Source organism: Rhinatrema bivittatum, chromosome 12 (assembly GCF_901001135.1).
Source record: "Rhinatrema bivittatum chromosome 12, aRhiBiv1.1, whole genome shotgun sequence".
Taxonomy (NCBI): Eukaryota; Metazoa; Chordata; class Amphibia; order Gymnophiona; family Rhinatrematidae; genus Rhinatrema; species Rhinatrema bivittatum.
In genome coordinates, this window is record NC_042626.1 from 3,967,849 (window position 1) to 3,985,566 (window position 17,718).

At 44.8% G+C, this 17,718-nt stretch overlaps 1 protein-coding gene across 1 annotated transcript in view; it reads right to left on the bottom strand.

Annotated features, from left to right (window-relative positions):
- Positions 1-227: 227 nt before the first annotated feature.
- DSTYK (dual serine/threonine and tyrosine protein kinase) overlaps positions 228-17,718 on the bottom strand; it is a 46,577-nt gene continuing 29,086 nt past the window's right edge. Inside the window, exons 5-13 of the mRNA XM_029573860.1 lie at positions 15,497-15,580; positions 11,439-11,615; positions 9,376-9,505; positions 7,262-7,418; positions 6,628-6,760; positions 5,926-6,039; positions 5,612-5,726; positions 5,087-5,221; positions 228-4,420 (exon numbers count right to left, since the gene is read on the bottom strand). Coding sequence (XP_029429720.1) covers positions 4,233-4,420; positions 5,087-5,221; positions 5,612-5,726; positions 5,926-6,039; positions 6,628-6,760; positions 7,262-7,418; positions 9,376-9,505; positions 11,439-11,615; positions 15,497-15,580 — 1,233 coding nt within the window. The 3' untranslated portion in view covers positions 228-4,232. The remainder of the gene's footprint in view (positions 4,421-5,086; positions 5,222-5,611; positions 5,727-5,925; positions 6,040-6,627; positions 6,761-7,261; positions 7,419-9,375; positions 9,506-11,438; positions 11,616-15,496; positions 15,581-17,718) is intronic.

Here is a 17,718-nt window from a genome sequence, read left to right on the forward strand (position 1 = left end):
TACTTCCAGTTGTTGAATCTGCATCTTTTTGCTGCTACACCAGTATAAGTAATCACTGAGGTATGGCACAATGGAAAAAGAACATATTCCCCTTTTACCAAAGACAGTGGTGTTCCTTTAACCCAGTTATAATTGTGGTGTGAAGACATGTACAGCCCTTCTATAACCTAAGTCCATGATTTCTTAGGACAACTGTCTCATTTGTGCAAATGAACACAGAGGGCATGTCCGTGTTAATGACATCTTTATTGTACAGCACACTTCTCCACATTCTAACGCAAGCCAACATTATAAAGCAAATCCAATCTATGACACCAGCTAACACTTTAACCCCCATGTCCCCCCTCTGGTTTGGAAAGGAAATAGAGGAAAGTCATAATACAAGACAAACAGAAGGCAAGTTTGTTCTGAGAGAACTTCTCTCCTCATTTATTGCACTGTTTTCTTTTGCATACTTAAAGTATGTTACATTTTTTTATCATAATACATGATCTTAAAGCATTGCCATCTGTCAACTGATTCAACCACTTTATCCTTGGTTGCTACACAGGGGGGATGGAACAAGGCTCTGGCTGTATTCCTTGAGCTGATCATTGCACACACAAGTTAAAGCAGCAGGTTCCTGGCAAATTATTTCGGATAATGGATCACGATTTCTATGACAAAATTCTTTACTCGCCTTCTGCTTGTTGGAGCCTGCTAGGCTCAGAGGTAGCACTGCAATATCTGCAGGTTTCTTATACCCCACCCAACCAGCAGGGACAGAAGGCAAGATTTCCATCTAGGATATGCGCTCGAGTGACTGTCCATCAGTCCATGTTTTACAAAATGAATACAATCAACCTGCAGCTCAAGGCCGACGAGCTTTATATTCCATTTTCTCTATGCTAAACATTAATCTGAGTATATACAAACTAAAGTCAGAGAGCACGCCTAGGCAAGAAGCTTGCTGGGTTTATCCAAGCATTTCTTGCTTCAGATCATGCTCTGAACAAATGGTTTTACAAACTGAAAGCAACAGAAATCAGATCTTTACACTTTGTGGTTTCAATCTTGCCCAGCTTTCAGGAAATTCTCTTTAAAATCTCAAGTTAGATAAGGAGAAAAACAAAATCCTGTGACGATCAGCCCTATCACTGTAGAGGAGTGTGCTTTGAATGCAATCACTTTCTCCTAAATGGAAAGCAGAGTCACCATCTCAACAGTGATTGTGGAGTCTTTCCAGCATCTCTTCCAGGCTCAAAGCTTCCACAAAGTCATGTTAAGCAACCAGATATCACCTGGTCCCCACTAGTCTTCAAGGCTTCTCCATCAAAGTTTATTGTAGAACATTCATCTGTTAGCAACATTTCCTACCTTCCTGACAAGTTCAACTGAGATCCTGTCACTAAAGAGCTCTGAAAGCAACAAAAAACCCCAAACATTGCACCATTACAAACAAACGTGCCTACTATTTTTGAACATACTTTTCTCTCTTAAAAAAAAGAAGTGTCCTTGGAGGAAAACAGATAAATTAACAGAAATGGGATGAGTCGGACAAGACGGTCAGCAGACCTGGTAAACTCTAAAGAAACCTGTAAAATGGAGGCCACACATGGCAAAGAGTTACAATCAGCTCTCTCTCCAAAACAACAACTCAGTGTTTGCCATGAAAGAGCAACTCCTCCGTATAACCTGAATGAAGAAATGCCAGGAGAGAAGCACTGTATTTAACATATAGGAAGCTTTATTCTGAACACAGGCTTGAAGAGTCCTTAACAGGACAGTAAAGGACTGAGCACACGTACCTTATGCCATTCTGGAGAACTCCAGCCCCTAACGTCCAAGACAGTTCCTTTATTCCCTGTTAACTTGCCTTACATTTTTTAATTCAGTATTAAACCAATCCAAAGAAAAGCTGATGAGTATCTGCTCACATGTATAGCTTAGCATGGACATTTTTATACAGTACGCCAAGTCTATATTCTCCAACTTTTGCATTAATACAAGTGTTATGTGCACATCTGTACAACTTACGCTAACATCTGAAATATAATAAAATGTAAGTGAAAAAAAAGTGAAGCAATGGTAAACCAGAAGTACAGTACATCAAAAGGAGAGGTAACTGCAGGACCACCAGCTGCACCTCTGGAGAATGCTTTGAGGTCTTGAAAGCTGGAACCTCTAAGAAGCAGATTTTATTTCTGTGCTATCAGTGCCGAGAACCTGTAATAGGATCAAACTGTGACAAACGGATCTAGCTTTTGCCAAAAAAAAAAAAAGTAAAAGAACCTGCAAAACTCTGTACACTAGCACACAACCATCAAAAGCAATTAATGGCAGCAGTTAAAATCTGAAAAGAAACAAAGGGAAGGAGTAGCCATACCAAAACCCATTTGTTTTTTAACTGGCGATTTTATACATACACACACGCTTTTCTACAAACTGCAATACTGGCCTTAGCTGTCAGCAAGGCTACACATCCCAAGCCCCCGAAACCTGGGTGCTCACTAGTGTTAATACTGATAAAATCCCACAGGCATGAAGCCTGACGTTTATTTAGAAACCAAAGGAATGCATAAAAGCTAACACTTTAAAAGCATTCATAACAGAATGAATCCCACCTAAGTGAATGGCAGCAAATGTACTACAAGGGCTTCTACTATTTTACCTCTACAGGAAATGACCTTTGACAAACTGGACCCTAGAATTTCATCCCCTCTATCTCCCATACTGTACTGAGTGTCAAGTCATCTGGTGAGTAAAATGAACCAGAAGCAATTACATGCAGAGTTCTTGGTCTTTCAACTAAACAATAGCAGATGTTTTATTAACTCAAGATCTCTGTGAATCCCATCACCATTAAGAGGTGATGCACCATATTTAGACAATACTGGGAGTCACAATAGTGCCCAATCGCAAGAAGTAATCTTTACAAATGCCCCGAACTGATGTAATATACACATCCCCAGCCTTTCCTGTGAACAGGGAAAGCAGGGGCAGTAACAGCGACATGAAAGAGGGGGACATTCAGGTCCCAATTTCAAGTTGGACACACATGCAAATCAACCCCATTCAATTAACTATTCAAATGAAGTCTCATACATGTGTCGCAAACGTTATGGAAACAACTCAAGGAGAAGAACTGTAGTGCCCTTGCATTACTGAAAGAGGGAAGCAATACAAACCCTGCCTTGTCTGCCCCTAAAATGTAATTTTTCTAAATATACCTCTATAGATAGCTAATTACAGCCTGTATGGGGAAACACGATGCACACCTGTCACTAAACAGAGACAGGAATCCCTGCTTTCATTCACCCTTTAAAGATCCTTTAAAAAAAAAATACAAACATTTAAAAAGTCCAATCAATACAAGCAAAATTTAAAAAAAAAAACTTAGTGCCTGTACATGGCATTTTCAACTCTCCAAGAGAATTCTTCTAAAAGTAACGCTGGCCCCTTCTCCCTGCACTCGGCTTGCTCTCTTTTACCTAAGCACTAAGGTTTTAAAGTCCTCTTTATACAAACTGACATGAAGGACTAACAATGGTAAGTTATCAAGCAGCCCTAGACCCACCATCATCTTGTGCATTTGTTTTAGTATTTTTAAAAGATAGTGTACATGTACATCAGATAGCTTATGTCAGAGTGAATCCCACTGTAATGCAAGACACTGAACACTTCTGTGGCAGAGACCAAACTCCTCGGTAAGTGACTTCAATAATGTAAACACTCAAGTGCTGCAGTAATCAAATGCACCTTTTATACAGCATTAGCCGCTGGGCCATGTGCCCCAGACCCCAAAGGGTCAATCTATCCCCGCCTCCAGCTTTTCAATTTCATTGAAGATTCTCATGCTTGCAGCTGCCAGCAGAAGGGAAGATGCCAAACATGAATCTACAATTCAATGCCAGCACTCAGAATGCAAGGCCATCCTGGAATCTGTGGGGCCTGCTGGCTTCCCAGACTCACTTCCCCTTACAGTGCACTGTAGAGTACAAGTTGCTTTGGTTTGGATCCTCTCCCTCAGCAGGATGAGGAGATAGGACATCTTGGTAAACACAGATGCAACTTCTCTGGTAGTGCAGAGAAACACGTGTGATGCCCGAGCTTGGACAAGGCTTGATTTGGTGTTTTGGCATGGAGCTACTGCCCCTAAGACCCAGCTGCCAGGGCACTTCAAGCATCTCCCATCCAAAGAATCTAAAACAAGGAGAAAAATGTTGTTCTCTTGTCCTGTAGTATCAACTTGATCAAGTGGAATCATCCAGTCCTTTGTTCAAATGTGTGGCATTTGCCTTGCAAAGTCTCTCCTTAATGCCCTGCAGCATGGGCTGAACAATGCCCAGGAGAGGGCGCTGGGAAGGGTCTCCATTCCAGCAGGCTTTCATCAGCTCCCAGCACTCCTCGTCGAATGCATCAAGCTTTTCTGGACGTACACCTAGGAACAAACAGCTTTAGTTTGGTTGCATTTCCAAGTTATAACTCAGCTGCTGCCTGCAGCAGCCACAATACAGAAAGAGATCGTCATCTGTCTGCCCAGAACCAACATGAAAAACATTAAGGATTAGCAGCTTGGTGGATGGCAGCGACTCCCCTCATTCTCGCCACACCTCACGCTGAATGGGGATGTAAAGTAAAGGATTATACAATAAGGGCTATTTGTCTGCACAGTGACTTCAGGCTCTCCAACCCTCTCCTCCTCTTCCAATACACAGACTCTCTCTCTCTCTCACTGTGCACTTAGAGCAAATCCTCCGATTACAGCTCCAAGATGCGCACCAGCCAGTCCCAGAGCCAGGCGCTCTGCTCGTGGAGCAGTATATTAAATGTCATGCTGGCTCTCAGGTACATTTTCATTAAACCCAACTTTCAAATAGCAATAAACTTCCATGAGTAAGCACAGAATTGTCCAAATGAATCCAATACAAAATCCTATTCTGCAGTATGCAGAACACCTGGCACTGAAGAGCTTGAATGCAGTATCACGTTAACCCCTTCCCACTGCATGAGAGCATTTTTGGGCAGTGCTTAACCTCCCTGCAGCCGAATTTTCAGCAGATTTTACATGCCATTTGTATTTGGAGTCTACAGAACCCAAAGGTACCTTTTTTGACATTATTCCAGAGGTGGTCCTTGCTGGAGCATCTCTCAAAGGCTTCAGGTAGCTTCACTGACCCAGAGCAGATGTACCAGAACAGGATGCCAAATGCATAAACATCAACAGAATTGTCATATTTTCCTGGAAAAAAATACATAAAGTGCAGCATAAGAGATTGTACCCATAGCTTCTTCAGCCTACAAAATTAGTGAGATCCAGGACCTAGTGGCTTACCCCCCCAATACTAGAGGGGTCCTAAGCGCTGTAAATAACATTCATAATATTGAAGGAATGCCAGAATGATGGAGACCCTATCTGATTCCCCCATCTCATTACTGTGATCTTAACAGAATCGCTTAAGGTAAAGTGAAGGAAGAACATTGTAAGCACATGGAGTGTGTGCACATGGACAGCTCAGTTAAGAACTATTAAGCCCATCCTGTACCTGCTCCCATGTCTTGCTACATGGGTAGGACCTCAGCACAGCAGATGAGAGAGAGCTCCCTGCATGGCACAGACAGACTCTCTTACCTGTGAAGAGTTCAGGAGCCATGTGTATAGGGGTTCCCACAATGCTGCCAGACATCATTGCCTCAGGTTTGCAGAAGCCCAGGTCGGTTATTTTGGCCCGACTGTTTTCATCCAGCTGTAAGACAATTCCAACATCATCTGCTGAAAACTTCATAATCCCATCCATCTCTTCTTAACACTTCAGCTTAGTGATGCAAAATGTGCTTAGCAACTAAGAAAATGTGTCACTATGAGACCCTCTGCCATGTTTTAAACACACTCCCAAACCACTCACTGTTCCCTCCTCTCCCAGCATGAACCAGGGCAAATCTTACCAGGACATTTTTAAGTTTGATGTCACGGTGGACCAGCCCTTGGCTGTGAAGAAACCTGATTCCTTCTACAACATCCAGAGCAATCTGCAATCTAACCTCCAGCATCAGCTCAGCCTGCAACCAACAAATCAAATCAACATACAATATAAGAAAAACAGAAGCTTGTAATACAGAGATGTTATCAGTAACAGCTTAAAAGCTGTCCAAAACCAAGCTATGTAATCACAGGTGGGCATCTTTGTGGGAGAATAAGCAATTTGCTCACATGTGCAAACTGGACACATGCACTGCTCTTATGGCTTGAAATTGCTTGAGGCAAACCCACAGCTAGGGAGGAGTATTTGATATCTGTGATCTGACAATGCTGCAAGGGAAACTGCATAGAGACTTTCAACCAGGAGCTCACGGCCATTCCCTTGACCTGAGTCCTGATGCCCTGCAAACTTCCTCAGTATTTCCAGGTTACCTTGAGCACAGCTCCAGCCCATTACTGGTTCTGGATTGGTTTGATCCAAAGCTTAACAGTGTCCTGCAACACTATCCAAGCAGAGGTGACAGTGCATGCATAAAAGCTCTTCAGATCTTCACAACCAGTTACGTGATGCTGCCTGCGACCGCACTCAGTGGTGCCAGCTAGGATGAAAAGCTGGGCAAAGCTACTTTTTCTGGGTGCACTGCTACAGACAGAGACTGCCCTCTCACCTTCAGTCCCGTGTAGAGGTCTCGGTGTAACCGTTCCATTATCAGCAGAACTGCGATGCTGGAACCTCCACCATAGCTGTAATCAATAACAGACCCATGGAGGTCAACCAGACGCTCATGCTTCGGCAGAGACCTGTCCCACAAGAAAGACAGCATTAAAGGTCCGAGTTTGAAATCAACAGCTACGTAGTGTATTTATTTATTTATTTATTTATAGCTTTTCTATACCGACTTTCCAATAACAGAATTACTGATCAATTCGGTTTACATTTTAAACTTTAACAGTGACAAGTAATTGTCTTACAATGAACAGGAAGAAATAACTTGGAAATTAATATATGGGGATTATAACATAGATACAATATATAAAGCCTAATGTAGGCATTGGCATAAAACATAGGCGTGGAGTTGGGTTTCGAATTTAGGACTGTCGGTAGGGTTGGGTGTTGATTTATTTATTTTTTTTTTTTGGACTGCCAAGGATTTGAAATTGAATTGATGAGTTCTTTGGGGTATTATTTGTAGCAAGGTGAGAGGGAATGTCACTTAACTAACATCCTCCCAAGTTATGAATTATCCACAGCAAGATACAAGCAACAGAGACTGAGATGAAGAATGGCTGGACAGGTCCTACCTCATATAATGAAACTCAAGGGCAAGGTCATTCCAGTGTTTCTCGTCTGGTGGAACAACAGATTTCAGTGCACATGGATAGTGCCCGCCCCACTCGTCACACAGGTACACCACGCCGTACTGCCCTCGGCCGAGCTCCCGGCCCAATTTTGGCTTGCCTGCAAACGACAGATCAGTCGCGTCAAAGCAAGGAAAGGCTCAGGAGGGTGCAGGAGATGCTTTTAATACAGGACGATTACTGTGCAGTTCTGCGCAAGAGGACTACAAAATGAAACATCACCCCCCCCCCCACACAAAGTCCAGGGGTGGCACTTTGAGCCGTTTCAAGCATTGCACTGTGATTGTCTGAAATGTCACACCACCTCAGCCTGACCCCAGGACCCTACTCTATTCTACCCAAACTGAAAGCTGATGCTTCAAGACATTTACTTGCATGTTTTTATACACTGCTTCCCACTGTATTACAGACTTTAATCGTTTCTCATTGAAATTATTGTAACTACTTCTTGGTCTCCCTGCTTCCACTCTAAGATTTACAAAATGCTACCACAAGACTTCTAACTGGTTGCAAAAAACCTGACCATATCACTCCGATACGGATTTCTTTACACTGCTTACTTGTAAATTTCAGAATCCAGTATAATCTTTAAAATTATTCATGTTAAGGATTTTGGTTGGATTGGGGCTGCATTACATTTTTATACTCAATGCTCACTCAGATCTTAAAACAAAGGTTTACTAATAGTGCCTTCGATTCGGTGCACTCACTTATGTAACATGAGGGACTGTGCCTTTTCCTAGCAGGTCCTAAATTATGGAATTCTGTGCCTGAAGCATTGCACACATTAACTGATGGAAAGAAATTTAAATGCAAACTGAAAACCTGGCTATTTAAGAAAGTTAATGATTTTCTAGAAGTCATGCAATGTGTTTGGTGATTTTGTTTTTATCTTGTGTTTGTGTTAATTTTATTTCATATATTGATCTTATTTTATGTATGTTAAGTTGTACACCATTATCTTCATTTGGAATGATAGTAGACAAACATGTAAATAAAACCCAGCAGAAGGAGCACACAAAAAACGTATCTTTGGCAAGCCAGCACAATCAGCCCACAACAGAGTGAGAAGGGCTCACCTTAAACCACGGATGCCGACCAATAATTATGGTATCCTCAAACCACTGAAAACCTGAATAGAAACCCCCCAACCAGCTACAGTCATGAGCCACCTCACTCATACAGCAGGAAAAATCCAAATTTTCACCTTGCATAAAAGTGAACGTGAACTTTACCATCTGGGTAGCCAATAGGACTTAATCTCAAAATCCATTTTTCCAGGTGAAATAAGCCCTTCACGTGTTTAGTAGCTGCTCAGATCTCTTCTGATGAACAAACAGCTTTTTGAACTCGTTTCAAAGAGCTAACTGAGCTACTTAAAAGAACAACATGCACCCCAGGCCATGCGGTTTCTGTGAACAGCTTTTGATGTTTCATTCTAGCCGAGCCGCGGGACGCAGAGTGGTAGTGGCAGTGGGCACAACACTGGGATCTGTACATTTCTTAGTGCTACTGCAGAGGAATCGGAGGGAAACGTATGCGCGTATGCAGATACTAAAATCTGTAAGAGACACCAGAAGAGGAAGCGGGAAAGGGAACCTGAAAAACTGCAAGCGTAATTTAAGGATTTAAAGAGCACTGCACAGGAGAAGAGAGACTACCTGCACCCCCCTGCTCCCAGCCAGAACGGGGCAACTGGGGAAAGCTTGGATTTAGTCCTGGTAACAGCAGCAGGAAGCAGATTTTCGTGAGGTTTTGATATTCACTTTCCCTGCTGTAGATCACTTGGGACAGCTCTGTTGGAAATCAGTATGGACACAGGATGGCTGTTCCAGCTTCAGGTGTAGCATGGGGTGATCACCTGACTTATTTCTGCTGGATTTTGCTTTTTATTTTACATTCTTGGTTCTGTTTTCCGCTGCTGTTTCAAAGGATATTGATGTTTCTTTGGTTTGTGTTATGTTTACTATGATTTGCAACTTGTTTCATGTTATGTAACCTGCCTTGGGTGGAAGAAATGTCAATAAATGGAGTATGAAGGCTCCAGCCGCACTCACCATGTAACAAAACATCCTGCAGGGATCTGCTCTCCAGCGAGAGACGCGCCAACCGCGGGGCGTGGTCCTTCCGCACCTTCAACCACAGATCCTCTGTCTTCTCCAACCTCCAGGAATGGCCAACTTCCAACTGGGAAGGAGAATATTGAGGGAAAACCTGGGATCCACTTTTCAAAAACTCAGCTTCATGTCTAATTGTTCACAAACTAAACTGACAGGCAGACACCTATGCCACAAAAAAAACCCCACAACACTTTCAAGGCAGCCATGGAGCCCACCCATTGTATGTCTGCCTGATTCAGGTGCTAGGGTTCCTCACTTCATAGTGCAAACGTGTCCCCTCTTACCCTGCTACAGCTCTCGCTCCTTATGGACAGGGGTGCAGCTGTTTAATTTTTACAGAGGTAGTTTCTGTACCATTTCAGGTCATCGCTAACTTACCAGTACTTGGTGAAATGAGTAGGAAACCAATAGGAAAATTGGTTCTTACCTAATTTTCATTCCTGTAGTACCACAGATCAGTTCAGACTCCTGGGTTTTGCCTCCCCGCCAGCAGATGGAGACAGAAAATTTCACAGGCACTGCCTCTTAACCCGGTGTGCCACCTGCAGTCCCTCAGTATTACCAAGTACCCAAGCATAAAAAGTCAAACAGGTTTCCAATACTCAACACTATCAAACTCCCCGGAACCAGCAGAGGAGAGTGTAAAATTTATAATGCATTTCAAAAACTCTATTGAAAGGATTAACGAGAAACCTGTGCCATTCTTCAGAGTTATTCAAGAACAAAAGACAGATTGAGCAGACAAACTTCTCTCCATCACTGGGCGGGCGCCTGGACTGATCTGTGGTACTACAGGAACGAAAATTAGCAGGTAAGAACCAATTTTCCTTTTTTCCCTGTACGTACCCGGATCAGTCCAGACTCCTGGGATGCACCAAAGCTTCCCCGACTGGGGTGGGAGTGCGAGAGTCCCGCTCAAGGAACACTTTCACCAAAGCCGTCAATGTCCGGATCCCGGACGTCCAATCAGTAGTGCCTGGCAAAAGTACGTAATGACTCCCAAGCAGCTGCACTGCAAACCTCTTGTGGCAACACCAGCTGACAGTCTGCCCAGGACGACACCTGGGAATGGACAGAATGAGCCCACGACATAGATATGCGGAGCCAACGGCTTTCATCAACCACCGTGCAATCGTGGTCTTCTATGCTTTCTGATCCTTTTTCGCACCACTCCATAGCACAGAGGTGATCAGACAATCTGAAACTGTTAGTGACCTCCAGATACCACAACAAGGCCCTTCTGATATCCAACCGTCTTCATTTTTTTTTCCCTTAGGTTCAGAACTGCAGTTTTGCACCGTCTCCACCTGCTGGAGACAAATACTGAGGAGCTGCAGGTGGCACACCGGGTTAAGAGTCAGTGCCTACAAAATTTTCTCTCTCTTTCTAGTAGCAGGGAGGCAAAACCCAGGAGTCTGGAGTGATCTGGGTACGTTCAGGGAACTGCTGGAGACAGAGAAATACTAAGGGACTGCAGGTGGCTCACTGGGTTATGTACAGTGTCAGTGAGACTCTCTGTCTCCATCTGCTGGCAGGGAGGCAAAACCCAGGAGTCTGGAGTGATCCGGATAAGTACAGGGAACCTCTAACCAAAGACTGAAGTTTTGCCATTGTTCCCAGAAGTCAAACTTTCAGTTCTCTAAAATCAACCAGTGCTAGTCACAAATCATCCAAATGAAACTGTTCTCACTGCATGAGCAATCAGAATCCCTGCACATTAGGCACAGTTTGTCAATAGAATCTAGACACTTTTTTTGGAGGGGGGGGGGCAGGGAGCAGGGAGGTAGTTTTTCCTTTATCTTCTTCCCTGTTCAGGATGCATATTGCTGTCTTTCTTAAACAGGAATGGGTGGTCCTCAGTCTGCTCCAATTCCATTGGCCTAACCTGACTGCTACCTCCATAAGCCAGACAAGGCCTCGGGACTTTCTGCCACTCCTCCCCCAAGCCTCTACCTTTGCCCACCCACCTCCCGCCTCTTCTGTAAAGACCACACACATACCTGCCGCAGGGAAGCTGCAAAGGCCTCATGGGAGCTGTTCAACCGTTTGCAGAACTGGCTGCAGATGGTCTTGGCCAGCTTGGAAGCGCTGAGGCTCTCAATTGCATCCTGAGCCACTCTCCTCTTCCACTCCCTGCTAATGGCAGGCGGGCTCACCCAGGTTATCCGCTGAAAGATCTAGTGACAGAAGAATACTTATCTACAGATATGTGCATGAGGAGCTCGTGTGTGTTTTATGTACACTTTCCTTTCATACTCATAGCTTTGCAAGTTTTACTAAACCTTTAGTGCAATAACCACAACTAAGGAAATCACATTTGACAACAAAAACCGTATGTGATACTCATGTAACACTGCTCTACCCAAAGAGCTTCAGGTTTACAGCTTTTTGGGATTTTGTTACACTGTGCTCTCAGCTCTAGAGGGGTCAAAGAAGGAGAAATTACGGTACTTCTTACCTGATAATTTCCTTTCCTCTGAGGGCAGGCCAATCCCCACTAGAGGGTTATGCACCTCTGCCAGCAGATTCAGACGGAGTAAGAAGCTGACATCATGAACATATAGTCCCACCAGTATCCTCTGGAAAAGCCAAACTGTGGACAAACTGATCAAACTCGAACAAGATTATCAACCAACCACTCATGCTTCCAACCAATAGGGAACAATGAACTCAGCCAAAAGAATAAACTTACTCACTAACCACTGAGGGGCTGTTTAAGCCACTTACCTGTCTTCAAATACACAGCAGGAACATTCGGCAATGTCCACAACAAAATGCGAACCAAAGGTAAAAATGCAGCAGCCAAGGGCGATTAGCCTACCCTCAGAGGAAAGGAAATTATCAGGTAAGTAGTAATTTCTCCTTCCTCTGCATTCAGGCAGACCTATCACCACCAGCTCAGCAAATTGCAAGCACGCAAGGCAAATCGCCCAAGCTTCCAATCGGTTGATGCTCCACTGCCACTCCTTGGCATTCCGGCAACCTTGCACCATCAACTCCCGACAGTGAGCCCCCCAACCGTTGTGAGCGCTAACCAATCTGGCATCTCCAAGGAAACTCCCTTTCTGAGATGATCCTCCTGCAGTCCACCACTGCAACTGGGCGCTCATCTCCAATGGCAGGAGAAGTCTGACCACATAGTCCTGTGACTACGGGCTCCAGCAGGAAAGCAACACGCATTGAAGAGGTTGCATATGAACTCTTGCCCAGGGAACTATTTCCAAGGTGGCCGTCATCAAACCCAAAACCACACTGTCAGGCAAGCAGTACTTAGAGTGTGAACTGGAGCAATCAACTTTTCAATCTGACTCTTCAGCAGAAATACTCTGCCCTGCTATGTATTGAAGCGAACGCCGAGATACGCCAGCATCTGAGATGGCTGTAAGCTGCTCTTGGCTAAGTTCACCACCCAGTCTAGCTCCTGTAGTAAGGAGATTACCTTGCTAGAAGCCCGGAGACTTTAGTCTATGCTCTTGGCTCAAAATCAACCAGTCATCCAGATACGGATGCACCAGAACGCCGCTACTACCACCATGACCTTGGAGGTGGTCCTGGCTGCAGTGGTCAGCCCAAAGGGCAAGGCCTGAAATTGATAATGGCAATCCAGAATGGCAAACTGTAGGAACCGTTGATCAGGTACAAAATTAGATTAAGTCCTGTGGAGACCCAGAAACATGAGGCACTCCCCTGACTGTACTGCCATCATCACAGAGAGTACACTTTCCATTTGGAAATAACGACTGACTCCCTTGAGAACCAAAATGATCAAACAAAATATGGAATAGCAGCCCATATTTTACTGCGATTCCGGAACGGGAATCAAGGCCTTCAGTGCTAACAGTCTTCTCAATGTAGTGTCCACTACTACCCTCCTTCTGAGTGGAGTTGCATGGAGAAATCATAAAGGCATATGGAGGAATGCGAAGAAAAAAAAAAAAAGTATATTCATCACAAATCACTTCCAGGACTCACTGGTCCGATGCGATCTGGACCCACCTCTGATAATAGCGAGAAAGACGGCTGTTTATCTCCTGCACCAGCAGGTGAGTCCACAAACCTTCACTGAGAAATCGAGAGGCTCCACTCCCGGAGTCTGCATCTTTCAGAGGCCTTCTAGGGTGAGAGGGCTGAGACCTACCAAAGAGATGGAATCTCTGAGAAGAAGCTCCCTCATAAGGACAAAATCACCTATAGTTACAAGAGCAGCCACTTGCCCAAAAGGGCCAAGAAACTGGCTTTTTATCTCCAATTGTGGGACTTGGACTCCCCCCCCATCTATTTGCCATCTTTTCCAACTCTCTGCCAAACAAAAGGGAACACTTGAAGGGCAGCTTGGTGAAACTGGACATAGAAACAGTGTTAGCTGACCAACTATGCAGCTATTATGAAAGCAACTCCTCTGGCAGCTGTGCAAACCAGGTCACATCCCGCAGCCGCCAAGGCAGCAACCCTCAGTTTTATCACCAAAACAGCTCCGTCAGTCTTGCGAAAGATGCAAGGCAGCTCAAGCCACCAAGGCACAACAAGAAGCAATCTGCAAATTCATCACCATAGTCTCAAAGACTTGCTTAAGGATTGCCTCAATCCTCCTATCCCAAGCATCCTTTAAGAGCTGCCCCTCCTTCCACCGAGATGGTGGTTCGCTTAGTGATGGAACACACCTTTGGGAAACACAACTGCTCTCTGGCCTACGGATCCAAGGGGTATAAACCTGCCAAGGTGTACCCCCCCTTTTAAAGGTTGCCTCTGGTGCACTCCATTCAAGGTCAATCAACTTTTGAATATATCCAGGAGGGGAAAGAAACATGAAGCCTTGCACAGGGTGATCAATATGAAATCCTTCTTCTGCACACCCAAAGAGTCACTCCCAGCCACGCCAAGGGTCTTCAGAGTCAGAGATCAGACCCGGCAACTCATCAATATGAAAGAAACGGAGAAGAGCTCTATGTGGCTCTAAATCTTGGAGAATTTTCCCTTCTTCTAGAGGTGAGCACCCCAAATCATCATCAGTGTCATCTTGATCCATATCAACTCGAACACCATCAGGATGCACAGCACCATGGCATTTGCACATGGTGGCAGAGGGGAACTTCAAGCATCATATCCTGATTTAGAAGGTATTGCCAACTCAGGACGCCCCTGTAGAAAGGTATGCAATCCCTGAAGAATTCCACCCAGGAAAAGGAGGATGGCTCCATACCAGGCCTGAGCATGATGTCCTGAGAGCGAATCTCCCCCGAAGATGACTCAGTCAGCAGATCAATTGAAGACGGGGACATCCTTTTGTCGCCTTCAGCCGCACTCCCTCAGACCTAGAGGATGAACCATCATCGGCAAAATGAAAAGGAGGCAAATCTCCTCATGCATCCAGGCAGTGCTGACCCAGGTTTGTAGAAAGCTCTGGCTGTATTGCCCTTATGTGGAATGCAGCACAAATGACTACGCTTTTCAACTTGACACCGGCGCCATGGTTGGTATGCATTCAATACACATGTAACTACATGCACAGTTATGCACTTAGCAATACACAAAAAACACAATGAAATCCACGCACAGATACACACAAAATGCACTCAACAACGTGCTTAACTATATGCACAATATACACACAAAAGTACACGCACAACAGGGGGATGTGGATTTAGGAGCACAAAAACGTAAAGGAACCTCTGCAGCCTACCACATAGCCTGGGAAGGAAGCCTGAGAGAGGGGCCTAGCCCGCCATACCCGACCTGCCTCCACACCTCACAAACCTCCCCAGAGTCATGAGCGGGAGATGCCAAACACAGAGAAGGACCTGGTAGAAGTAGCCTTACTAAAATACTTCCATTTTCTTTTTAAATAAAATTTTTACCTGAGTTCAGCCCTCCCTGGTTGAGAGCAGGAACGGGTTCTCTGCTACAGGGGGAGAGGTCAAAAGCTTTCACTGTTGAGCCTCTCGGCCCGCAACCGATAAATAAATAAATAAATAAATAAAAATATTTAAGTTCAGAGGTGCATAACTCACTGGTGGGGACTGGCCTGCCTAATGCAGAGGAAGAACTCCCAGCCCCATACCTGTTTGATCTGTTCCCACACCATTCGGCTGACAGTGGATCCAGAATGGAAAGTCACTTCAACATGATAGGCTGCATTCAATATCTGGAGGACAAAAGATCTGAACATTAAATTCCATCCATTGCCAGGCTCCTTATTACTGTAAAAAACAACCTGGTAAAGATAGCAAAGTCATGGGTGGCAAAGCTCTCAATGCAGGAGCTCAGTTAAGCAGTGGCAGAAGGGCTCTTCATGTAAACCAGCAAGACCTGATGCCAAATATCACCAGCAAGCTAATGTGTGGCCCTGGCAAATTAGAAACATACAAACAAGATAACAGAAAAAAAGCAAGTTTGCTTACCATAAACGGTCTTTTCCATAGATAGCAGGATGAATTAGCCATGCAGTCTGGGACGTCCTCCAGCAACCAAGGGCGGAGCTTCTCTCCAAGATCACAGGAGTGGAGAGGCTGTCCAGGGAGGTGGGCGGGTTAGCATAGCTAATTCATCCTGTTATCTACAGAAAACACAATTTAAGGTAAGCAAACTTGCTTTTTTCCCACCATGGATAAGCAGGCTGAATTAGCCATGCTGTCTGGGAGTCCCCAGCTCAGGGTTGATTTACACACACTGTAGTATGCAGACGTAGGGGTGGATGTCTACCCCTAAGAGAAGTAGTTGTCCCTGTGTGCACAACCCGCAACTCTCATGGACAGCCTCATTTCCTTGTCTTGGGCTTCAATACTGCTGAATCCAGAGCTGCGTCCGAAGATGCCTGCTGATCTAGACAGTAGTACTATGTGAAAGTATGGAGAGATGACCACGTGGCTGCTTTGCAAATATCCAATGGTACCTATTATGGAGATGTGCAACTGAAGTTGCTACTGCTCTTTACTTGATGCACCTTGACTAGGTCCGAAAGTTGTGTCAAGCGTCTTGAGTAACAAAAGTGAATGCACTTGGATATCCAGTTCGATCAAGTACACGTTGCAAATGGAAGCCCTGGCACAACTGCGTTAAAGGACACAAAGAACTGTGAAGTTCTACTTTCTGACTGCGTCGTTCGCTTGTGGTATGCTAGCACCCTTTTGCAGTCTAAGGTGTGGAGGAGTCTCTCCCTGTTATTTTTATGTGGCTTCAGAAAAAAGGTAGGTAATGTGATAGATTCAAATGGAAAGCTGAGATTACCTTTTGCAAAGAGGAATGAGTTCTCAAGGCAACCTTATCATGGTGGAACTGCAAATATGGAGGGTAGAGAACTAGAGCCTGTAGCTCATTAACGCGTCTTGCTGAAGTCAGTGCCACCAGGAACACTACTTTCCAAGTGAGATATTTCATATGTGCAGTGTCCATGGGTTCAAAGAGTGGGAGCATGAGCTGCTCCAACGTCAGATTTAAGTCCCAAGGAACTGGAGGTTTTGTTACAGCTGGCTTCAGTTTCAAGATCCCTTTCATGAAGCATGACATCAGAGGATAGCTGGACATGGGAAGGACATTGAATGGGTGATATGCTGCTATAGCGCTCAAATGGACCCTGATGGATGCAGTCACCAAGCCTGATTGGTAGAGTGTATGCAGGTATTCCAGTAGAGCTTCAGGTGAGCAGGAGAATTGGTCTATTCCCTTGTCAATACACCAAGTCATGTAATGCTGTCAATTACCTTGATAGTTTCCCTTGTGGAAACTTTCCTAGCAGAGACTAAAATGTCGGACTCCTGTCAACAACTGCAGGTGGTCTAATACTCTTTCAATCTCCAAGCTGTGAGATGGAGTGCATGGGGCGTAGCAGCGTGTCCCCTTCCTGAGCCAGCAGATCTACACTGTCTCCCAACGAGTAAGAGTGGACAGCTGAACCTGATTGGCATACCAAAGTTGTCTTGGCCACCTGGAGCAATGAGGATCAGGTCTGCAATGTCCATAATGCATTTCTGCAGTACCAATGAGTAAGCGTACTAGACTCCCTCCAACTAAGGGAAGAAGAATGCATCTTATGCGAATTGCTGCTGGCTCGGGTAGACCGAGCAGAATGTTCGAACCTTTCTGTTGTGAATCATTGCAAAGAGGTCCATACATGGGAGACACCATGCAGCAAAGAAATAGTTTGCTACCTTTTGGTTGAGAGCCCACTCATACGGATGGAATATCCTGCTGAATCTGTCTGCTTTGGTGTTCATAATCCCTGGGAAATAAGTTGCCTGCAATAAGATGGAGCGTGCCTTTGCCCATTCCAGGATCCAAATCACT